The sequence below is a fragment of the Protobothrops mucrosquamatus genome, unplaced genomic scaffold (assembly GCF_001527695.2).
Source record: "Protobothrops mucrosquamatus isolate PMUCROS unplaced genomic scaffold, P.Mucros_1.0 scaffold35, whole genome shotgun sequence".
In the NCBI taxonomy this organism is placed as follows: domain Eukaryota; kingdom Metazoa; phylum Chordata; class Lepidosauria; order Squamata; family Viperidae; genus Protobothrops; species Protobothrops mucrosquamatus.
The window spans coordinates 1,718,041-1,743,946 of NW_015386419.1; the positions used below are offsets into that span (position 1 = coordinate 1,718,041).

General features: G+C 39.4%; 1 protein-coding gene across 2 annotated transcripts in view; it reads right to left on the minus strand.

The window, feature by feature from the left end:
• ACBD6 (acyl-CoA binding domain containing 6) overlaps positions 1 to 25,906 on the minus strand; it is a 116,410-nt gene that overhangs the window by 69,632 nt on the left and 20,872 nt on the right. For both annotated transcript variants that reach the window (XM_015811271.2, XM_015811272.2), the window contains exons 4-5: positions 18,446 to 18,528; positions 1,930 to 2,035 (exon numbers count right to left, since the gene is read on the minus strand). In XM_015811271.2, coding sequence (XP_015666757.2) covers positions 1,930 to 2,035; positions 18,446 to 18,528 — 189 coding nt within the window. The remainder of the gene's footprint in view (positions 1 to 1,929; positions 2,036 to 18,445; positions 18,529 to 25,906) is intronic.

Here is a 25,906-nt window from a genome sequence, read left to right on the forward strand (position 1 = left end):
GGGGGGGGGGGGGAGGGAAAAGGATTGATGCAGGGACACCTGTGGCTACGTACATCACCCCTCTAAAACACTTTGCCCCAAAAGAGGCTAATTATGACATATGCTGGTTGGAGTAATCTGGATCCAGAGAGAGCTTCTTGAGAAATGACAAATTGTTACTTCCTTTAAAGAAGGTGGCACCAATTACATACACACCTATAGGTCATCCATGACTTACAATCATTTAATGACTGTTCAAAGTTACAATGGCACTAAAAATAGGGACTTATGACTGGTTTTCATACTTACGACCACTGCATCATCCCTGTGGCCATGTGATCAAAATTTGGATGCTTGGCAACTAGCTCATATTTATGATGGTTGCAATGTCATGTGACCATCTTTTGCAACCTTCGGACAAGCAAAGTCAATGGGGTAACCAGATGCACTTATCAGTCATGTAACTAACTTAACAATTGCAATGATTCACTCAACAACTGTGGCAAGGAAGGCCATAAAATGGGGCAAACCTTACTTAACCATTGTCTCACTTAGCAACATAATTTTTGCTCAATTGTGGTCATAAGTCGAGGCCTACCTGTGTTCAACCTCTTTCAGTTAGTATGAATAAGCCAAAATGGGAAGGGTCAAAAGACCATGTAATTGGACAGATAACTGATGCACCCTATCTGCATCCTCATACAAAACTAACTGATCCCTTATAAGTAGATCAGAGGATGCAACACATATCTCAGTGTATATTGCAAGAAGAGTAGCGTTGACATTAATATCATTTTTTTGTCAGCAGATACTTTAAGAGTTGCAGCATTCAGATTTTCTAGAACAAATGCTAGGGAGTCTTTAACTATTCTATAAAAATTCTGCTAGTTATGTGATGATGCTGTGTAGGCTGCAATATAATAAATGCTGCCAGAGTAGGCATATCTCTCTACATTAATGTTTAGTGAGTTATATGGCAAGACTTATACTATATATGATAAATCCCATGCTGATCTTGTGCTCTGGACATTGTCCTGCTTCACAACATTGTTAAGAGCACCTCAGAAAAAAGTCCAGGCTCCACATAATTATACTGGGCTACTGAAAAATTGATCTGAAATGCTTTTTCTATTTCCCAATTCAACAGATTATGGAGGCCCATTTAACTCTGGATTTCCCCAGAGGATTCAAGAACCTATCAGATTATATTATTCCCTGGGTCTCCTACTCTGGCAGAAGGAGAATGATGAAGTGATATCAAGCCTTACCCTGCTTTTTAAGAATAACTCTACTTGCTCCTTCCCCATCCAAACCTTCTTCTATTCTGAGGTAAAAAAAATAAATTGAAGGTATGTTCTGCCCAAAGGCAGATCTGGCACTGTCACAAAATCCTAAACTTAAATTCTTTATACCAGACAACAGTGTATTGATTTCACCATCACTATAGTTTACATTAAAATGAAATATAGTTAAAATGGCTAACCAGGTAGATATGTGGTGCTATTAAAAATGGGGAGGGGGAAAATAATTCAGAAGAAGGTTCACATATTCTTCTTCACATGAATGGCATTTATTCTGATTAGTGTAGACAACCAATGCAAACAAACCAGAAAACACCCACATTCAAGTGATTAAGTCTTATGTCGATCAGAAGAAGCACAATGATACTTGACTTTTCTGTACTATATACCAAAATAGCTTAGGTAAATTGCAACTATTGTCAAATTCGAAAGACAAAATCCAATCATTATGGATTTATTTCTAAGAAGCTGCATAATTTTACAATAGTAAAACAGCATACAAGTAAGAAAAATAGATAAAGCTGGACAATTACATCTGCATAGATGTCGGGCCAAACTGGGACAGAGATACAGCGGCTTCAAGGAAGATTTTAAAAGACATTCATCTCACACATCAGCCTTATTAACTAAACCCTCCCTGGCCCAATACCTTGTCATCTTTCGTGTTCACGTCAACTTTTTTTGATCGGATGGCTTTGGTTACATGGTCAATGTTGTTTTCTCTGCAATAGTCAAATATGTTCTTATCTTCCTCCCTAAGAAGAAATAAAAAGAGGGCATATTTCCTGTTACCAAGCAAGAAATACAAACTACACAAGCATGAGAAGCTAGCTTTTTCATCAGTTCAATCATTTTACCTTTACTGATCATTTTAAACTTTCAGTGTTTTTGGCAAATATTGTAGACATCCTGCATCACAGAACACTTAAACAATACACCACAAACTAACGCTAAAAGAACTGTAAGCTATAAATCAGTTTCATCTAGGAAAAAACAATTATGCATGTCTCATAATAATTCAAATTTTAAAATAAAAATTTTAATTAATGTAATTATTTGGGAAATCTATTCACCATCTTTAAAATGTGATGCCCACATATCTAATATAAACTTCCTTCTCACCACTCCTCCCTTCAGCAAACTGGGTTTTTAAGCATGAAGGAAGCGACTATCTTACCTTAGGGACTGCAAGCAAAACAAACAAAAAAATATAATTTCTCTATCCACAGTCCTATCTAGCAAAGAGCCATTTACTCCAGGTTCTCTGCCTGAACACTACTATATCTTTTGCCAAAGAGTGGATTATTTATCTTTGAAGGATTTAAAATACTTGGCACCTAGAAAAATCTGAGGCATGAGATGAGAAAAGAAAAAAGAAACATAACTGAAACTATATCAACACAGCTGTCCTTGGGAACAGTCTACCATGTTCATATACTGGCTTTTGTTCTTTAAACTCAACTCTCTGTAAAAGATCTCTCAACTCCATCCAGTTATGACATTTTTGGTCCTCCCTGCTCACTCTTTCTTTATATTTGTTTAGTGATCTGATCTTCCTTGAATTTCTCTCACCTCAGTTTACTTCTTTTGTACTAATAAAACATTTTGTAATCAATTCCCATCCATACATTCTTAATATTACAGTAAATCTTCTTGTTTTGCTATACATAATTAAGTACCTTATTTCCCACTGCATTCACTTCCACAAAACGGGCAGAAGCACACTCTTACACCATTCATATTTCCTTTTTTTGTTCAAACGTCACAATTTCCCATCTTTAATAAATATCCTATCAGGATACACATTTTTTTCTATTTCCCCCATTTACTTAGAATAACTTGGTATAATTCATTTCTTGTCAAACACTCCTTCAGATAAAATATAATGTATCTAATGTTTCAGCAAATGTTAGTTCTCATTTAACACAGTATAATTTGCAGAAATATAATAATAATAATAATAATAATAATAATAATAATAATAATAATAATAATAATAATAATAATAATAATAAAGTTGGAAGGGACCTTGGAGGTCATCGAGTCCAACCCCCTGCTCAGGCAGGAAACCCTATACCATTTCGGACAGATGGCTGTCCAGTCTCTTCTTAACAATTTCCAGTGTTGGAGCATTCACCACTTCTGGAGGCAGGTTGTTCCACTGGTTAATTGTTCTAACTGTCAGGAAGTTTCTCTTTAGTTCTAGGTTGCTTCTCTCCTTGATTAGTTTCCATCCATTGCTTCTTGTCCTGCCTTCAAGCGCCTTGGAGAATAGCTTGACTCCCTCTTCTTTGTGGCAGCCCCTGAGATATTGGAACACTGCTATCATGTCCCCCCTCATCCTTCTCTTCGTTAAACTAGACATACCCAATTCCAGCAACCGTTCCTCATATGTTTTAGCCTCCATTCCCCTAATCATCTTTGTTGCTCTTTTCTGTACTCTTTCTAGAGTCTCAGCATCTTTTTTACATTGTGGTGACCAAAACTGGATGCAGTATTCCAATTGTGGCCTTACCAAGGCATTGTAAAGTGGTATTAATACTTCACGTGATCTTGATTCTATCCCTCTGTTAATGCAGCCCAGCATTAATTTGTAATATCACTATGATCATTCCATACACTTTTATTCATAAATATATTAAAAAACCAATGGGACTTCATACACCCTTATCTTATTCCTTACTCAAAGTCTAACTATATGCTTCTACTTTATACTGCTCTTACTATATTTAGTAACCAACCTAACTTTTATATGCATAAAACATAACTCAAAATAACAAAGCACTTTTTAAAAAACCAATAAGCTTTCAATACCACTTCCTCAAGTTTATATGTTTGTCAATGACCTCTGATGAGCAACAATCTGATCTGCACACCTCTGCTTCACATGGACCTCACACTTCATTTCCCAAATTTTGCTCAGTGTCATCCTTTGTATTCTTTCAGTCAGGATGCTTTCAAACAAAATTTGGCTATTTGACTATGTTCTTCACAATTGTTTCTCCTTTCTACACAAATTACACAATGTCTTTTTCTTATCCTTATTTATTGCACCATTCTTCTTATCCATAATCATATTTCACTTCATCATTCCACCAAGCATATTTTTGTACTTTCCATCTGCATAACCCCACATTGTTGTACAATGTAACATCATTCTTTTCACTCTATCCCAAGCATCTTCAACATCTTTCTTTTGTCCATTGCCATTCATTCTTTTATGAGATTATTTTCCATACAGAATTCATACCTTTTATTCCTGCAAATATTTTACTTCAACTGTCATTTATTTCACATTTCTTTCTTTCATGTCCTTTTTTCTTAATTAAGAAAGCTCATAATACTACCAAATGGTTTGTCTCACATTCTGAATCTCTCATCTCTTGTATGTTTCACTAATGACATATTTCATTACTTTAAACAATTAGATCTTCTTTTTACATTTATATGCATTCCTTTGTCATGTGTGTGTATATGAATTAATAGGCCTAGATTTAAAACATGTCTTTGCAAAATACTCACTGTGAATATTTATATTCAAATCTCTATATGGCATAGTTACTTTTCTGCACTCTCTCATTCTCATCTATCCATTCATGCCACCTAATTGAGTAACATTCATAAGGCTGTTCATTCACAACGTTTAATCCCCCCCCGGAATCATCTATGATTTTTTCACAATCATCATTCACAGGGGCGCAGCATGTAATGATCATCAACCTATAGATCTGTATATACAATTATCTAGATAATATTAATTGAAACAATTTGACATATAATTTTATCCTTTTTATCCACAATTAACTCTACATTTTCACTACCCTGAATATATTCATTAGCTCAATTCTACAAGTCCTTTCAGATTCATTACAACTTTCCCATTAGTTTCATAGACAACAATATACTGATTTCTATTTCATTTGTTCATTCATGCTCTTTACCATTTATTCCTCTTACATTTGAAGTTTCAATATTCTATACGGCATAGTTATCAATAGATGAGGCCACAGAGTTTGACCTCTGCTGTTGGTAGATTTCAGCTACTAACATGGTTTTGGTAGATTTCAGCTTTCATTTAACACTTTTTAGTAAGACACAGAAGGTGTAGAATATGTTACTGGCCTTAAGCGTACAAATGCCATATGCAATATTCCCTGCTAACAATAAGGTCAATATCAGTTTTGCAAATTGTGACTAGCATGTCTCAGGGGTGTAGAATTTTAAATAGTGCCAGAGAGAGATGAAATGCTAAAAGTAGAGACAATGATAATTGGCTTATTAATAGTAGCCACTTACAAAACATTTAGTGATAATGGAGATCAATTGTAGTTGAACCATAAGAGACGGAGCTAAATGTTTATTGTACATTCAGTTACATCACATTATAATCTGTTTTCAAACTTTTATTCTAAGCCAATTTAAGATTATATTTAAGAAATGCTTTAAATGTCATCTCATTTTTAAGACTATGATCTTATTTTGTGTTTATAAAATTATTTACTATCTCTCATAATTAAAAATGAAACCTACCCAGGGACACAAAAGATAGTGGAAACAAAAATATGATCAAATTCCAGAAAGTATAGACGTGTGCATGCACATGTATGTATGTATGTATGCATGTATGTACATAGGACAGAGGACAAAGACAAAACAAAAGACATACTAAAATTTACTTAGAGATCTCAATCTTTGTCTTCAGCTGAGCTGAATGTTTTGAAAAAATCAGTGTCAAGCTGGGAAATTTTGAAATCAGGGTGCCAGATAAGAATCTTTATTTTGAATCATTAAGATATCACCATGAGGAAGGTCTCAATAGAAGAGAACATATGTTGATTTTTGTTCCTTAATTTCATTCTTTTCCAATAGTTTTATTAAGGATATTACATAAAACTGATATAAAAACCTAATTAAAAATATTTTAAGAAAAGAAAAATGTGTAAAAAGAAAAAAAATCACCTAAAACAGAAAATAGTAAGGAAAAAAAAAACCTTATCTCCAACAAGTATATGTTTTCTGAATGAAAACCTCAAATGTCGTATCATCTGCTGAATTACCTAGGGAATGTTTAGCAAATATCTATTTTTTTTAAAAAAGAGGAAAAATATTGTTGAGAGTTGCAGAACAATCAAGTACTAGGAATAGTACATAAATCTTCTTTGTCAGCTTTTATAGCATGTCAGCTTTGAAACTCAACAGCCAGCTGATAAGATGGCTGTGTTCCATCACCATTTCTTCTTATTTTTCTGAAATCATCGCACTGTTACAGAAGGAGTACCATGTGCCACAAACAGGTGGTCTTTCCTGTCATTGTGCTACTCAGAGTACTGGAGCAGAGATGGAAGCCAAGACACAGTTGCAACAGATACTGTTTATGTCAAGGCCCTCTTACACCTCATAGGGCCCATCTTCTCATAATCTATAATTATCTCTTCGTTTAATCGCCCCATCACTTCTGAGACTCTCTTGGGTACAGGAAGAGGAAAAGCTCATTAACTGAACCCTTTCTCCTCTCTCCAGCCACCCATAGCTTTTAATTGCTTGGTGTTGTTATTATCTATCAGTGCAACTGGGATCATTTTCATAAGAAAAGGCAGTGGGGGGAGAGAAGCAAGCCTGTGTCCCCAAGGTATGCACTGCAGACAAACCTTTGCTTTATCCATTATTTATGCCAGCTGAGGTTTTATAGGCTGAATAAATCCATAACTCAAGTTTATTCTGAACAGTCTGCTTCCCTAGAGAGGAAGTGATGCCCACTTGCCTGTACACTTCTGTGCTCTCCTCAGAGAGTAACCAGAACCTAATGAGACATGTGTTACCCAATTGCCCACGCATGAAAAAAGTATATACTACATGGAAGATTAGTAATGCAGGAACCTGTGAAAACACACACACACACACACACACACACACACACACCCTTCACTCAAAGCAACATACTTTTGTTTTTCTTTCAGTGCAAGGGAATTTAGCTTAGCAATATTCTAGTCTAAAAATACAAGTATCCTCTATACTTGTTAGAAAATGAGAATGCAAACAAAGGTCCTCGGTGTATGTTCATTGAAGAAAATTATGCCACCGCCACTAGTAACTCATTGCCTCATTTGATTTCAAGCTGTACCTCGGTAGCTGGAAAACTTAATTTTAATCAATGCTTGGATAATAAATTGTAATTATTTGGAAAAGCTGATTTTTTTTCTTGTTTCCCTTACTGGCTCTACAATTGATAATGCATGTAATGTAGTATTTTAAATGTTAGCAAAATCTACTAAATGACACTGATCACATAATTTCTACTTTTATTTGTTTTTAAAGAATAAGCACTCTCTATCTCAACCCAAGTCACCTCACAGAATTGTTTTGTGGGGAAACTGGAGGATAAAAGAATATAGATATGTTCACTGACTTGAGTTATTCATTAAACTCAAACATAAATCATAAAATCATAAAGGTAGGGTGGATGGATAAATAAATAAATAAATAAATAAATATTCCCTGCTCTTTTATATAAAAACATTTCCACATTCACAGAGCTAGTGAGCTATTTCTTCTTGGTCCTTCCTTTAACACTTTTTTTGGTTTAAAAGTTTAAACAAAACATTTAAATGTTTACAATAAGGTGCTGTTTTTCAACACAGTTCAATGCTTGAAAACCTTTAAATCTGGCAGTATCATGAAGGAAGTTCCATGGCTCTTTAAAAAACAAAAATCTGTAGAAGCCTTGATTCCTAAATTATAATTTACCATAGAAGCCTTTCTTTTTTATCCTTACCTCTTTACTGGAAGAAATTTATACAACTTCTTAGATCACAGTTTAAGCTTCCATACTTTGATGTATGGAACTGTTTCATTTAAGCATCACTCTCCCTCTTAAATACCATATGCCCTCCTTCAGATGTAATGTCAACATATGGGTAATCCCAAATAAATGAGAAGAGGGAATCTACAAGCCTAACCCAACATTCATAGTTTTGGCTTTTTTTGAAATATTATTGAAATGGCTCACTTTTATTCTCTACTTCAAGTCAGCTAACGGTAAAGCATTTGATTACAGTACAAGAATGAACAAAAAAATAAACAAATTAAGACTCAGGATTCTAGTAAAATAAATTATTACCTGCAAAATAAATATTAATCTTAATAAGACAAATATTTATGTATTAAATTTATATGCTGCCCATCTCACTCTTCTATATGAAGAGTCACTCTTCAAAGTGACTCTTCTATATCTTTTGGAATAGAAAAAAAAATACATCTCAAAAAGAAGGCTGGAATAGCTCCTGGAAAAAACATTGCAGTGCCTGGACATAATACTGAGAAAGACTTCTCTCTACCTGATTGGGCAAAACACAAATGATGAATCTCTTATCAAATATCCTAGGTCTGATAAACTTCATTTTGGTGAAGACAACCTAAGTCAGTGGTGGCGAACCTATGGCACGGGTGCCAGAGGCGGCACTCAGAGCCCTCTCTGTGGGCACGCGCACCGTCGCCCCAGTCCTAGGCCTTCAGCTGGGTTTTATAAAACCTTTTCGCTTTAGGCCTCCGCCGCCATGTGCCAAAAAAAGAGAAAAGGTTCAATCAATCAATTTCAACTTCTGGGGAAAAAAAAAAGATCTTGCAAAGTTGGAATTGATTGATTGAACTTTTTAGTCCCACCCAGTCTGCCGTTACTACCGCAGCCACGCCCACCCAATGGGCCACGCCCACCCGGCACTCGAGGATGCATAAGTGGGTTTTGGGTTGCAGTTTGGGCACTCGGTCTCTAAAAGGTTCGCCATCACTGACCTAAGTTATTTATAATTTAAAAGTGGTAAAGAAGCTTTTGAGATATTTCTTCAAACAGGTAACATAAGTTGAAGTGAAGAAATCATATTGTTTATTTCCATAATTTATGCAAGTAAGGAATCTGGCTGAAACTTGGGGATCTGTTATAATTTTAATGCCTTTCAAATGTTGTTCTATGTGTTATATAAAAAACAATTGAGATGCATCTTTCTCTCTTTGATGTTTCAAGGAACAGACTCATTTTTTATGTGAGTACAAAATTAATGCTAGGAGAAACCCAATGATATCCATAGCATGGCTTCATGTTTATTTCTACCAATTTAATGATTAACATTCCTAACAAGAAATTGAGACTGAATAATTTCTGAATTATTTATTTAGGGAAAATGTATAAACTATGTAAGGAAAGCTGCTCTTACATTTTTTTTAGGACTACAGTACATGTATAGTGTACTTCTGGTACAGTCCATGTATACTGACCTCTTGTACTTTCTGTCAAATTGTTCATTTATCTCTCAGATAAAATAATCAATTCTAGAGCCATCAATCTTTCCATTTCAGTACTAGGCTGGTCTAACCCAAAGAGTTGCCAGATGGCTGCTTGGGTTAATGGGATTAATAACATTCTGATAAATTACATGGCATCAGAGTGAAAAATATGATAGATAAATACGATATAAAGCATGCTAGATAAAACTGGGGGTTGGGGGACAGGGCTCAGTAGTACAAAATTTATTGACTTTTAAATTTCATAATTTTTATCTGGATTCAAGGAACCATGTTTAACTGCAATGATTAGATGTAGACAGCAGCCGTTTGCCCAACTATTTTGAATTATTTTCATACTTTTCTATTTACTTCTTGAGGATGTGAATAGAATATATGGAGGCATGAGAGGCTTGACCTGGTTGCTCAATTTTTATTCTTCTACTTAAGTCAGTCATGGATAAAGATAGGGATCAATGCTTCTTTGCAGGAATAATGTGCTTTCCCCGGTCTAAAATTATAAGACTTCTACTAAAAAAAAAATCCATTAGTCCAGAAGATCTGTTTTTATAGAGCAATCTGAAACATATTTCTAAGAAAATATAATCAAAAGGTAAGGATGCTAAATGTGAGGAAGCATGTTTTATTCCTGGTGTAATTTAATAGGATTAAGAAGCCATTATATAACATTTACTGTTTGCATAGGAATTGTTTACAAGACAACATGGTAATTACATAATCTCTTCTACCTATTTGCCTAAATCTGGACACTCTTAATTTCTATAGAAAGGACAACTCCATATTTTATTTTTAAAAACCCACACATGTAAAGGTTATAGACATTTCTGTTTCTTCAATAATCAACCTTTAAAGGAATTCTACAAGAGCTAGTAATATTCTTTAAAAGTTATCTGAGAAATTATACTCTCCTTGCAAATTTCATTTGTTAAAAAGCAAACAAATACAATTTACGAAGAGAATGGAAGTACAGTATTATGTTTCTTAATTTTGCTTCAGGTGTGAAGAATGGATCAAACAGAAAATCACTTCTTATATAGTTTTCTATTTAGAATCTTCTTCCAAAGACATACTTTATTTTATGCATTCATAAAATGGCTAGCTGACCAGGGCCTTCTGGCCCATACCCAGTTTCTGCGTGCTGGTGGGCACTGGACTTCCCAATGCACCCCCTACCCCAAGGCACTGCTGCATGGTTGTTTAATGACTGCAACAGGACAATCTGGAATTGTTGCCATTGAGCAAGACAGCCAACATTGACTTGCTTGATGACCACAATGACTTACAACCAAATTTCCGAGCTCAGTTGTGGTCATAAGTTGAGAACCACCTATATTTTACTACAACTGTTAGATGACTGAAATACAGAAGTTGAAGAAATGGAAAAATCTAGAATAAGGGAAACTCAACAGTACAAATCACAGATTAAAGGTATTTTGCAAAGAGAAGGGGCGTTGTCTTACCTGAACGCCTTTTCTCAGCACGGAGATGGAGGATCCACCCATGGGTTGAGACTGTATTCCTGCCCAATCAGATCAAGTCAGCCAAAGTTGTCACGCCCTGTCCCTGGACCTATGCCCAGTCTTGACGCGAACGTAGACCTTGACTGATCGATGACGTACTGGCTCATACACTAATTACCTATAAGGCTAAACAATTCTCTATAAAGAGGGAGGGAGGTGGATCCTCCATCTCCGTACTGAGAAAAGGCGTTCAGGTAAGACAACGCCCCTTCTCCAGCACTGGAGATGGAGGATCCACCCATGGGACATACCAAAGCTTACTGTCCCTGAGGGTGGGAAACAGACTGGTCCGGTGTGGCACTTTGGCAAACTACTTGTTGGAGGACCCTCCTTCCAAAGGAAGCCTCTGCCGAGGCAAATTTGTCGACCTTGTAGTGCCGAATAAAAGGAGACGGAGTGGACCATGTGGCCGCTCTACAAACCTCCTCGATGGTCGCTTGAGTGTTCCAAGCCGCAGATGTGGAAGCGCTCCGTGTGGAGTGAGCTGTTACCCCTCATGGAACCGGCAATGACTCCGCTCGATAAGCCTCGGTGATGCACGCCCTAATCCACCTGCCAATGGTGGAAGAGGAAACCTTCCTACCCTTGGAAGAGGGGTGAAAGGAGACAAACAGGGCTTCTGATGTACGGAAATCCGCTGTCCGTGCAATATAGTGTAACGGAGCGCCCTGCGGACATCTAAGCAATGCCATTGCCGTTCCAGGGTACGCGATGGTTTAGGGCAAAAGTCAGGTAGAATAACCTCTTGGCTCCTGTGAAAGAGGGAATTCACCTTTGGGACAAAGGTAGGGTCCAGACGGAGTACCACACGGTCCGGGTGGAAAATGCACAAATCCTTACGGACCGACAGTGCCNCAAGCACAAAAGTTTTTCCACGTTGCCTCATAGATGCGATTCGTGGATGGGCGACGGGATGCCTGTATGACCTCAATGACTCTTAAAGAGCAAGATTGCCTCGACAAATAGTTGCGCTCAAGTGCCAGACGGCTAGCTGCAGCCACTGGGGATCCGGATGAAGGATGGCTCCCTGACTGAGTGATATCCTGTCTGGCGGGATCCTCCACGGATCTGCTGTGGAGAGACCCAGCAGGTCGGCAAACCACGGTCTCCGTGGCCAATACGGGGCTACCAGTAGAATCTCCGCGCCTTCCCGGAGCAGTTTGCGTACCACCGCCGGGAGAAGAGGGAGAGGTGGGAAAGCGTACAGCAGACCCCGAGGCCATGGAGAGCGCAGCGCATCTACCTGTTCCGCTCCCTGAGCCGGGAAGCGGGAGAAGAAGCGGGGGAGCTGGGTGTTGGCCGGTGAGGCGAATAGGTCCACTAAGGGTAGACCAAAGCAATGGCAGATCTCTTTGAAGACCCTCGGGTGAATCCTCCACTCTGAGTGGTCTATTGTCGCTCTGCTCAAGACATCTGCCTGGGTATTGTCCTTCCTCGAGATGTGCTCGGCCTTGATGGACGCTAGGTTGTGCTCTGCCCAGGTCCCCAATATTAATGCCTCGTTCAGAAGGATTCGAGAATGAGTGCCCCCCTGCCTGTTTATATGAGCCTTGGCCATCATGTTGTCCGTGAGGACAAGTACATGACGCCTCCTGACCTGGCTGTGGAAGTGAAGGAGAGCTAGATCTACGGCCCTCAGTTCCAACCAGTTGATGTCGTGACGGAGGTCTGAATGAGACCAGCGGCCCTGTGCCCAGTGGGAACGAAGATGCGCCCCCCATCCAAAGAGGCTGGCATCGGTCGTGAGGAGGAGCCGCTCCGGCTCCTTGAACAACGACCCTTTGAGGACGGCTGGGGACAGCCACCATTTGAGGGAAAGCGAGGTCTGAGATGGGAGCCTCACCCTTCTCTGAGAAGCGCTGATATTCTGCCTCTGGAAGGGGAGTAGGAACCACTGCAATTCCCTGGAGTGGAGCCTGGCCCACGGTACTATGTCGATTGCTGATATCATCTGTCCTAGCACCCTGGAAAGGCTGAGCAGAGAAACTTTCTGCCCCTTGCGTACTTGGCGGATGGATTTTCTCAGGTTGGTCAAACGTTCCTGAGACAGATACACCCGGCATTCCCTGGTGTCTATGACAGCCCCTAAATGCAATAGCCGCGTCGTGGGGACCATATGACTCTTGGGGAAGTTTACCGAGAACCCGTGATCCTGGAGCAGCTGTACTACCCGGTCGAGATCCTGTCGTGCCGAGTGGGCGGAGGTTGACTGGATCAGGATGTCGTCCAGGTAACACTGGACCCTGATCGGTACCATCCGAAGGCGAGCTGCCAGGACCGCCAGGATCTTGGTAAACACCCNCGATGGATGTCAGGAAGTCTCCCTTTCTCACGCTCCCCAAAATTGAGCGGAGTGTCTGCATCTTGAATTTTTGATATCTGATATGATGATTCAAATTTTTTAGATCCAGGATGGCTCTCCATCCCCCTGACGGTTTTGGAACGACGAAGAGGATGGAGTAAAATCCCCGCCCTCTCTGGTCCACCGGAACGGTTTCTACAGCCCTTATTTCCAGAAGATGCTGGATGGCCTGGCTCATCAGATTTCCTTTGGCTAGGTTTCGGGGAAATGGGCAAGAAATGAACCTGTTTACAGGTGTGGAGATGAACTCCAGGTGGAGACCGGCCCTTATCGTGTTCAGGACCCACTTGTCCGTGGTGGTGACCTCCCATTGGTGGAAGAACAGCGATAGTCTACCCCCTATGGGAGGTCCCGTTTCCGGGGAGTCACCTGGAGCGACGAAATGGCCGGCCGCTCCCACGAAAGGGCCGCTTACCCTGGTTACCCTGGTATTGTTGCCTGGGCTTGCTCGCCTGTCTGTCAAATGACCCCTCTTGCCGGTCCGGTCTGGGAGGGAAAGGACGAAAAGAGTTTGAATAATTATATCTATTCCCCCCCCGAAAAGACTGCCTACGGGGGAAATAATTTTGCCTCTTGTCAGCCTTCTTAATAATATGGGTGAGGACTTTGCGCTTATCCTTATTCTCCGAGAGATAAGGAGTCAAAGCCTCACCGAATAATTTACCTCCCTGGTACGGGGCAGAGGACAGATGCCACTTGGATTTGGCATCAGCATGCCAATGCTTAAGCCAAAGCATGCGTCGACTGGTGATCCCTGAAGCCATGGCTCTGGAAGCGAATTTAGTCGCCTGGAGCATAGCATCCGAGGCGTATTCCATTGCTGCCACCATCTTACTGATGTCCTGTTGAGAGCGGACATCATCCTTGGGGGTGCGGGCCTGTAGTTGTTTTAGCCACCGGTGGGCTGCTCTAGTGAAAAACGACGCTGAGGTCGTTGCCCTAATGGCCCAAGCGGAAGCCTGGTGGATCCTGCGAAAAGATAACTCGCACTTACGGTCCTCCGACTTCAATGCTTCCGACACATCCCCACCTATGGCTGTTGGAGAAATCAATGGTCCGAAAGGCTCGTCCACCGCAGGGACCTCCAGCACGTCCTCCAATTCCTTAGCCACGTTGAACAGTTTTTTGTCCGTGGAACTCGGAAGGGGAAAGGAGGCTGGTAACGCCCATTGTTTCCTAACCGCAGTTAGAAACATGGGCGGACATGGGATCCGGTGCTGAGCTGCCACCGGTTCAGTAAAATTTGGATCAAGATCCGAATCAGGAGCAACAGTAGTTGCTGTGGAAGGGGGCTCAGAACCACGGTGTGCGGTGGAAGAGACCTTGCGGAGCAACGTAACAAACGCCGAAGGGTGGAACATTCCAGTGGGCGCTGGAGCGTCCGTCGACTGTTCTTCTTCCTCAGACATTGGAAACTCCTGGTCAGAGCCCTGATCAGGTAGCGACAACCCCTCAGAATACAAGGATTCAGCAGGTGAAGAGGGGCCGGACTGAGGGTCATCTGTCTGAAGTGGGGTAGCAGGGGGAACTATGACTGGAGGTATAGGAACTGCCCTAGCGTTCAGAGCACGGTCCACTGCCTGAGCAATCAACATGGACAACCGCTCCTCTGAAGAGAAGGAAGGCTGTTCGGTCTGGCGAAGTCCAGCCGCTGTAGGAGTGAAAGTGGCCTCTGGCCTACACTGAAGCGACTGATTAAGTGGAATCTGGGACTCCTGCACCCGCCCCCCAGTCTGAGGATTGTCCAATCGAGCAATTTTTTGTGCCCTAGAGAACTCCTTTTCCAGAGTTTGGTGTCTCCTGGTGGCGTGCTTATTTGCCCCCTTGGATGACTTTTTTGCAGATTTTGACTTTTGCGCAGCCCGTTCGGATCCGTCCGGATAAGGTGGCACAGAACTCATGCCAGCCAATGAAGGGGACACGACCTCCTTCTCAAGGGGCTCCATACTTTCCATCCTCTGATAGCGCAGGGGCTCAAGTGGGGTCCCCCGGTATCTAGAGGGAATTACCACATTGGGTGCGGCCAGACGCAATTCCAGAGGACGCTTGGGACCCAGGTACTGATGCAACCACAGGCAACGACAGACACGCAATGGGAATGCCTGGTGCCCGTGGCCAACGTGTCACAGTCAAGGACCGGTGGTCTGAGGGGTCACCGTAAGTCCCCTGAATCACTGGAAGTAACTGATCAGTGAAAACCAGTGCACGCCACCAACTTCCAGTGAGTGCTGAAATTAGTACACAGCACAAGAATTGGCTGCAGATTACCCAATAAAGCTGATAATTATTGAGACCCAGGAGCCACCAAGCAATGAAAATAAGAACTTGTGAAGTGACTGAATCAGCCTAAGGGAGCTGTAAATATAACTCTTTGTAACAGGGGATAGGACCCTGGTCACAAAATGGCCGCCGCTCGTAAAATGGTGGCCTGCCCTGAGGGGATTGAATGGCCCAGCCGCTCGTAAAATGGTGGCCTGCCCTGAGGGGATTGAATGGCCCACCTACAATGTTTAATCAATATCTTCTTCTGGAGACTGCTGTCTCCCAGATTCTTAATCCCCCAGATGAATGTGACCATAAATTAACTGAGTCACTATGAATTTCAGTCCCTAGACCACAGTGCCTGGGATAAAAAATTCTAGTCTTTGCTTCAAAATGGCGGCCGCGCCAAAAGATCAACTGTCAAAATTTCCCAGTTGGGAGCTGAAGAAGCCAACAATGAGCAAAAACGGCTGTGGGCCACACCTCAATCAGCCGCTAACCGGCTGACCGGCTGCCCGCTCCAAAAATACGGCCGAAAAGAAGATTATAGTGTCAATCGGCCTGTTTTTCGCTTTCCTCGGAGCTCCGCGGCCGCCAACGGAAAACCTAGCGGTTTCTGTGAAAACGGCCTTCCCGGGGATGCAGCCGCAATCCCCGTCACCAGAAAGCACTCGCCGAGGAAGCAATCAGCTGATCGGCTTCCTCGGACGTCCTCCGTTAGAAATTGGCCTCCCCGGGGACGCAGCCGCAATCCCCGTCACAAGAGGCCAATCGCCGAGGACGGAGAGAAGTCTAATGGCCTTTCTAGCCTCAAATGATCGCGGAGAGAAGAAAACTGAGAGAGGGACAAGCGGAGGGAGCTGACAGCTTTAAATCTCGTCACTCCCTGCCGATAACGGAGCCGTTGCCGCGAACTCTAATCGCGCTCCGCTATGAGTGAAATTTGGATTCCAAATTTTCAATTTAGTAGTTTTGCCCTGTGAGCTCCTGGAGGGAGGGGAGAAAGGGACCCCCTTCTGCCTCCCAATAAATCCCCCCCCCACTGTAGAGCTGACAGGGGAACTGAAAGTTTTCTATATATATATCTCTAATTGTATTGATGAAGATGGAAGAACCACTAATAAGTCAGACTGTACCTAAGAGCCAGAGTTGTACGTCCTGTCCTTGGGCAAGATCAAGTCAAGACTGGGCATAGGTCCAGGGACAGGGCGTGACAACTTTGGCTGACTTGATCTGATTGGGCAGGAATACAGTCTGAACCCATGGGTGGATCCTCCATCTCCAGTGCTGGAGAATCCATTGTTTATTGCCCACATTTATTTTAAGCAACATTAACATGGACTTGACACATTGCTATCATTGACATGCAACTTTGGAATAAAATCAGCTATATAGCCGTAAACTAAAGATGGACAAGTGCAATCTAAATCAGATTGTTTCCAAGTACAAACCATGAACTATTTTTGTCAAATATATGGGTTCTATTTCCAAAATTGAAAAAGTAAACATGGAGCTAAGCTGCACATGAAGAAGCAATTAATGTCATAAACTAGTCTTCTGAGGAAGAAGAGGCAGTTTGTGATAACCATTCTATATTAACAAATGCAGAAAAAGATTTTGTATCCTAGGAGCTAGAAAGATAATTCTCTAAACCTATACCAAAAAAGGGATATGTAAAAGATGTGCCAATTACCTATTATATGATTTATTTTTAATACAATTTATAGGCCACTTGACTCCCAACTACAATTAAAAAGTAGTTCATGAACAGCCTGGAGACAAATATATAAACTAAAAAAAAAAAAAAAAAAAATTCCCCAAAACCCCAATCAACCATCACCTTGCCCTAAAGCCTGGAAGAACAGTCACGCTGTTTATAGCTTCTGAGTGACATCAATGTAAAAGCTACCCAAATTTTGTGGGGAACATTATTTTAGAGAGCAGACACTGCAATAGAGAGAAAGCATGTTTCTTGGATTCTGCCAAATACTGACCTACATGGCATTGTTTTCTTAGTTTGGTCTATCTTGTATGGCTGGCATCAGCTCAAAGTTTCAATATGTTTAACAGAACGAACATGTTACTTATTTCATTACTCTATATTTCCCGTTCCTTAGCTTCCTTTATTTAACCTTAACTTTCATATTTAATCGTCACACATTTTTCTTTTAATTTCAAAAATTGACCTCAATTAGTAACCTTACATTTATACTGCTTCCTTAATTGTCTTGACCAGCTGTATCATTTAGCATAATCTTTACTTTTGTTAAGAGGTTAATAAAGAATTAACATACAGTTTTATCAGTGCTTACATCAGAACTCTGAACTGATTTTCCAGGGAGGTTTCCAGTTGGATATATAAGACTACAGCTTCAGCTAGTTCATTCCATTAAAAAACAATGAATACAGCTTGTAAATAAAAGTGAAGGACAATATTAAAAATCATTACAAACTTATTTAATATTTTCTCCCAAATATTAATCTTTCTGCAAAATTTAGCTTTTAAATGACTTAAACTGAAAAACATACACGTATCATACACACAGATACACCCAAACGTTTCACATTAGGGATAAATTAGTACCAGCAATATAGACAATTACTGATTTAAACAGTTATATGCCTAGAAAGTACTTTTACGTTATTTCTCATCTGATAGGAAAAGCATCCTGTTTGAAATATTTTGAAAAAATGCCATAAACCATAAAAATATCACTGAAATTCACCTGATGGTTTCTTCTTGATACAGTGAGCTGACAACTGGACCTCCATATATAGTTTTTCCTTCTTTTCCTTTCTTTTCTGATATCTGAAAGAGCAAACATAGTAATACTTGTTTACGCATTTTGATTCTGAAACTATGCAAATCATGTTCAAGAATAATTCTATGGAATCATTTTCCCCTCTTATTTTCAGGTTATAACATTTAAGATCACAGAAACATACCTTGCCTTATCAGCAATGAAAAGCAAGCTTATAACAACTATGCCAGGATCCACCAGCTAGGTACCTAATATACCATATAAGTATACATAATAATAAAATACTTTTGCGCTCAAATGAGTCTAGGAATGTGCTGTCATTATTAGAACTGAACTGAGATCACAGTAAAATCCACTTTCATTATTCTCCAAGCTTCTTTACTTTCAGCTTCAATTTAGACAGAAATTATGTGCTGTTAAATGTTCCATATTATAAAATAAATACATTGTTAAACAAGTGCAGAAAATTATTTCTGAAATTGGTTGAACGAACATGAGGGAGGCAGCAATGAAGTGTCCGAGGCAGCATTTCAATGTCAAGCAAGTTAAGACTCATGTGCAAATCTTACAATATAATGAGGAAATCAGGTTACTCAGTCTCTGAAAAGATCTTAAAAGACTCAGTGCTTTTTTTGTAAAAAAAAAAAAAAAGATGCTGGAATTCACACACGTTATACAACCTGCCTTGCCTACCCTACAAGGTTCCATTCAAAAAAGGTGCCGGAACTCCGTTCTGGGCGTTCTATGACAAAAAAAGCCCTGAAAAGACTAGTATGTGTGCAACTATTTGGTATTCTAATAACAGGAGATTTAATAGTTACAAATATGGAGAAATGAGTTCACGACGGGTATGCAGTCACTTAATTGACTGGCATGAAAGTTGTGGACATAATATGCCACCTAAATGCTGGGGAGGAGAAAATGATTCATGTTACACATGCAGGACAGTTCTAGGGCATCAGCATGTGGAGCACAATATCCTTCTGGATTTCCTGCAAGGAGTTGAAGGCAACTCTCAGGGCCCACTTCAATACCTCATCCTAAGAAAGTAGAACTCATGGAAGCAGTTTCTTCCAAAAGGAGCTTTTATTAGGAGAAGTTGATAGCAGGCATAACAGACAGGATCTGAGGGTTTCCCGCTCAGATCAATAGGTTAAAAGTGTCCCAAGCAAACCCCACCCCATCGTTCATCTGGTCAGTTCAAACAGGCCAATCCCCTGGTCTTAAATTCGTTGTGGGGAAAAGGAGATAACATCAGGCCGTCTTGGTGCAGCGGGCTTTCGCACCTTCCCTTGTGAATGTGGAGATAAACCAGTTGCCAGAGGTGCATTCTTTTCTTCTCCCCCCCCCCTTTCTAGCTGACAACAAGGGGAGAGATAGTTCACAGAAGAAATATGCAGAAACAGCAAAATGTTACATTGTAGAGATAAAGGAAGTCAAAGCAATAACCCGCAAGCAATTCCCCCTCCCCTCCAGGAGTATGGCAGAACCCAGGAAAGAAAGAGAATAAGGTTTGGGTTAGCAACAAAGAAAGGGGCCCATTAAGATATGGGTTCTGACAGCAACATTTTTATGGTTCTGCTCCTACCTTAATTTCTTGATTTAATTGGGGGTGTGGGAAGACCAGGGATTGAGCCCTTGGGACCTCCATTGTGGGGTTTTCCATCATTTGAGCCTTTCTCCTATATTATTTGATATATGCATACAGCTGTTGAGAGAGATCATCTGCTGGCTCAGGGTGAGTGTCACCAATATGCCAACGATAGTCAGTTAAACATAGCTATCCCAGGCTGAGACAGAGATGTCATGCAAGTTCTGACTCAGTGCCTGGAGGTGGTCAGGAAGAGAGAGACATAACAAGCTAGGACTAAATCCTACCAAGACTGAGCTGCTTGATGCCAGTAAACATTAGAGCAACCTTTTAACATCAGTCCCTGTCCTATTTCAGGTTGAATACGTACATGCCAAACTGACTTATAAATAGTTTACTAGTGAGTGGCAAGTAATTATTTACATTGCAGAGAACTGGCGAGTTTGCGCATTCTCTCTCTCACAAACATATACTCGATTAATGTAGGAGGGCAAGTTTTTTTTTTTCTGAGGAAGCTCACTCCAAAGCCAAAATAGAGCATGAGTAAGCACAGTCTACAGTAGCCCAGGGACCCAGCTGCCAAGGAAGTTAATCAGTTAGCCCAGGGTCAAACAACTAAGATTCAGAATGCAAACAGGAACGAGCAGACAGGTGAACTTGGTTTGGTTATTCCAAATAAAGAGCCTGATTGTTGGCAGTTATTCTAATGTAGGCAGGCTCTAATGGTGTCTCAATTAAGAAATACAACATCTCTGTTTCTTAAGGAGCAGAGAGCCTCTGTCTGGTACTTTGGGGTTCCCAATATATTCTCCATCTAGTCTGTCTTTGGATCCTGGTCATCTGATTCCTCTGCATAACTATCTGCCTAGCTCAGTCAACTTCAGGTGGGTGACAGTTTACTGAATCTTTTTTTTGGAAAAAAAATTATTAAAGACTGATAAAAAAAGAAATGATTGAAAACAGCAAAATTGGGAGCCCAGGCAAAATGTATATTTCAATGAAGAAAAGGGGAAAAATCATGAGGATACCAATTTGGTTGACAAATTCAGTCAAGATTATTCTTGCCAAATCGAGAAGGTCAAAAGGAAATATAAGCACTGGTAAAAAAAAAAAAAAAGCTTGAGGAGTACTTGGCTAGAAACTAAAAAGACAATTAAAAATTATCCAGCTACAATAGAAGCAGGAAACCAGACAGATATTTTTGGACTGCTAGATGACAAGGGAAAAAAGGGCCACTCCAAGAGGATGTGGAGGTATCACAGAATATGAATGAGTTCTTTGCATCTCGCTACAGAGAACAAAAATTGGCAGTTCAACTAATCTCTTGTGGTGTTCAGCAGTCATTGCACAGTCTAGTCCCCCTTTGTTGGGAGGAAGGGGAGGCTGCTGGAAGGCCACAGCAGTTTGTGCTGCCTGCTACCTCAACCTTTGACTCCACTCCACCATTGATGAAAGTGTTTCAGGGCCACAAAATCTGGGTGAAAGTGGTTTATGTGCTCTCTGCCAGGGCTGCTGAAATTGGGTCCTATTTTCTTGTTGGGACTAGTCAAGGGGTCTTGAGAAGGCCATCACTGCTATTATCACCTAATATATCTTTGTTAGAAGAAAAGAAGCCACTAATTGGTGGTGCCAGATGCCCCACCTCATCCACTGCTGCCTCCAATGGCTGATGGTAGTGATTTGCAAACCCCACAGCCTGAATAGAAAGGGCAGAGTATCTGGTGCTTGGTTATTTGGCCTCTACCTCCCTTGCCACCCTAGCAAGGTGATTAACTTTATATTTGATATAAGCTCAATAACTCTGATGCCTCCTCCCCCAAAGTTCTCAGGGTAAGATGAGTTCTTTTTTTTTTTGGCAATGAAATTCACAGTTTAAGATTGTTACCTATGTAAAGTACTTGGAAATCATAAATAATAGTGTTTTCTTGAATATTGATGGGAAATTAAAGTTTGGGGGGGGGGAAGCAATAACAGGACATTGCTTATACAAGGACATTAAGTGCAAACGCAGTCAAGATATATATAGGCTAAAAACTATCGATAAATACTTAGTTTCTACTTAGTTGAAAATAAGAATTGTGTTTGCCCAATATGAGATAACAGATATTATTGGAAAGAGAGAGAAGTATTTGATATTCTAATATTAGACTTAAACTAAAAATGTATGTATATTACTGAATTATTGGTTAACCCAGACAACACCTACTGTATAATGGTTTTGATTTATTAGGGGATACTGTACAATCAATTAGATGATTGAACATGGTGGAAAATAGATAACTTTTAGAAAACAGAGCAATATTATAATCAAATAGATGATGTGTAACCAGAATATTAGACTTTAGTATGAAAAGGAAAAAAGGGAGAAGTTGAGATAAGGAAAAATTTTGGTCACCTAAACATAAAATACTTGGAAATCATAAATAATAGTGTTACTTTGAATATTGATGGGAAATTAAAGCCTGAAAAAAAGCAATAATAGGACATTGATTGTATACAAGGATTAAGTGTAAACACAATTAAGATATGTATGTATAAGCTAAAAATTATTGATAACTGTAACAAAGATGTTTTTATTTAGTTGATAACAATAAGAATTGTACTAGCCTAATATGAGATAACAGATATTAATGGAAAAAGAGAGGAAATATCTGATGTTGTAACATGAGATTTATACTAAAGATTTATGTACACTATTGAACTATTGATTAACCCAGCCATCACGTTGTTTTTTAAATATCTAATTGTAAAATGAGAAAATCAATAAAATATTTTTTTAAAAAAGATTGTTATCTATCATGGCTCTTTGCTCACTGCTTTATGGAAAGATCTGGCATAATTAGGTTCCTTAGGCCTTCTTTTTGCCCCATACCATTTCACTCTCATGTTGAAGGCCATATGCATATTTAAACATATTTTTAAATATGTTTAAATATGCCTATGGCCTTCAACACGAGAGTGAAATGCTATGGGGCAAAAAGAAGGCCTAAGGAACCTAATTATGCCAGATCTTTCCATAAAGCAGTATGTTTTATGTTTAAATAGGTTTAAAAATATTGTCTTCATCAGTATTTTCGTTAATGTTTATCTCAGTTCTGTTTGGTTGCCTCTTTCTCTTCTGAAAAAATTAAAGCGCAATAAGGAGAGCATAGCGATGTATCAAGCACATACCCGTGGCATTCAATATACCATTGGCATAATATTAGTTGGCCTCATATATGAAGAAAGAAAAGAACCTTGCAGAGAAGTTGCATTGCTGCATGTCTGCCAAATACTCAGAAAGCTTGTTCACTTATTAAAATGAAATTAAGTGGCAACTATGAAATCTAGATCAAAGCTGTTTTATACCAAGTTCTAATTGAATATAGATGTGTGGATTCCAAGGAGTAGTTGCTCTGATCACTAAGTTCTCATGCAAAAAACAAAAAAGTTCCCAGTATTTAAGACCTAAATTGTGCCTAGAAACACCATGTATTCTGTTTGGAAAGCCATGGCCCTTAAAAAGAGGGTAAACATTTTCTAAAGATACCTTTAAACAATATTAATTTTTCATTCAACATTCTTTGGGTTGCAAAATCCTCTTACCTATGGTATCCTAATCTTTGCATATATGCTCATATACTGAAGGCCCGTGTCTTCAAATCCATTGTGTAAAGATACACTTTGCATGAGAGATTCCAAAAATTTCTAAAGATTTGAGAAATACCTGGTTTATCTCTGTTATGCTTGGAAGAGACTAAATAGCAATGATCAGGCATTGGGCAGTAAACCCTCACTGGTTCACTCAAAAGAACAGTGAAGTGTTGCTGTTTCTGCCTCAGTGTACTGTATTCTTCAATAAAAAGCATAGCTTGACTCAAGGTACAATCGGTTCTTGACTAGCTGTCACTGGCAATGGTACTCCAGAGGTCTACAAGTCTGAAAGCTATATTCCAAATGGAATGGAAATGCAGAGAGTTCCATTGCTAACATCATTAATTCAGTCTTCCCTCTATCCCACTTATTTCTTTATACACATGTCAAGAGATATACTTCTAAACTGTAGTCAGGCATAAAAGAGGTGTCATGTATCCCAAATGAGAGGTTAAAATATAATGACAGACACATTAAATACACTGTCCAATGCTTTCACAACAGTTTTATGTCCATCTTCTTTTTAAAAGACAGTAACTCAAATACAATTACAGGCTCTTACAGAATTAAAATCCAATCGTGGTTGAACAATAAAAAACTTGAAGAGGATCGCTGAATTATGCAAAAATCATATAAAAAAGAAAGCTCACTAACAAAATTGAATCCTGCCTTTAACGGCATCTGTGTCCAGATACAAGCCTTCTTGCATATTATTGAATTTCAGTTTTTGTTCTCTACAAAATTATTATAATAAATTCTAACTTTTTAAAGCATATTGGAATAAAAGTATCCTATTCCATCTACATCAGTGGGCAGATCATGACAGAATGTACATTTTCTTTCCACTCCAATTTCCCTTCTCTATGGAGATTCTCAGTCATCCAGGTCCTGGTTGTCCCAAAGGTGCTTTTTCAAAAGGCAACTGGACAAAATCCAGTTGCCTTTTGAAAAAGCACCTCTGCGACATCCAATTTCCCTGCCTTCCAATCTCTTCCAGCTGATTCCTCCAAATACAACATAGTTACAAGACTATGTGTAGATGTTTTCCATACTTGCATAAGCAACTGAAAACATGAAGCAAATATTCTGAAATTTTATAACATGTTCTAGTTAAACCTGGGACACTGAATAAGAGTTATTATCCATAATGCAATCTCAGATTAATGTATAATGATATTATCCACACACAATAGTTCAAATGTTTTCTGTTGGAAGATTGGGAATTGCTCTGTATATACCTTTCTCTCCTCAAAATCAGTGTTGTTAGTTTTATATATATATTTTAGATGGATTAAAAAGAAAAAAAGGTGTGCTTTCAGTAACTTGCCCACATTTCTTTTTCTCTGGGATAGATTAAGAGATTGACAGAAAGAAGAGAGGAATGAATTTAAAAATGAAAGAATTTACAGAATGTGAAGAATAGAACCCCAAAACTTCATGTATAGGAACAATACAGTCACCCTCCCTCCCCAAATCCACAGAAACAAAATCCACATTTTGAAAAATATACTTCTGATTGGTTCTTTATATTAATTTATATTTATATTAAGCATCCTTTTAAAAAAAAGGGGAAATTAAGATTAACAACTGGCTATCCTGTCAATTAGTTGCCTAATCAGATTATTCTAATGAACAACTGATAACACAGATTAAAATGTTCTGGACTGGCCTAAGGGGTAATTTTTAGCGGGGTTTTAAATAAAATTTTAAAATAACAATGGCCAATCTAATATTTCCTTTTAATTATGTTTTAATGATAGTATTTTGGTATTTTTTGTATTTGTTTTTATCAGGCTGTTAGCCGCCCTGAGTCCGCAAGGAGAAGGGCGGGGTAAAAATCAAATAAATAAATAAACAAATAAACAAATAAACAAATAAATAAATAAATAAAATAGCCAGACAGAATCTTAGTCTTCAGTTAAATTATCTCATCCTTTTGATGCTTTAATTACATATTTTAATTTATATCCCAGGGTGGAGTTTATAGAAATTGCTTAGGAAACCTGTATACTTAATGAACAGTAATATCAACAAGCTTCCTCAAAAGAAAAGTTCTACATTACTACAGATATTTAACTAGTCTTTTGACCAAGGCTATATAGAGCACATAGGTATTTGTGTTTCAAGGGGGAAAAAATCTTCTCAACTGCACATGAGAAAATAAAGGGCCTCATTCACAATTATCACAAAAGACTACAAGC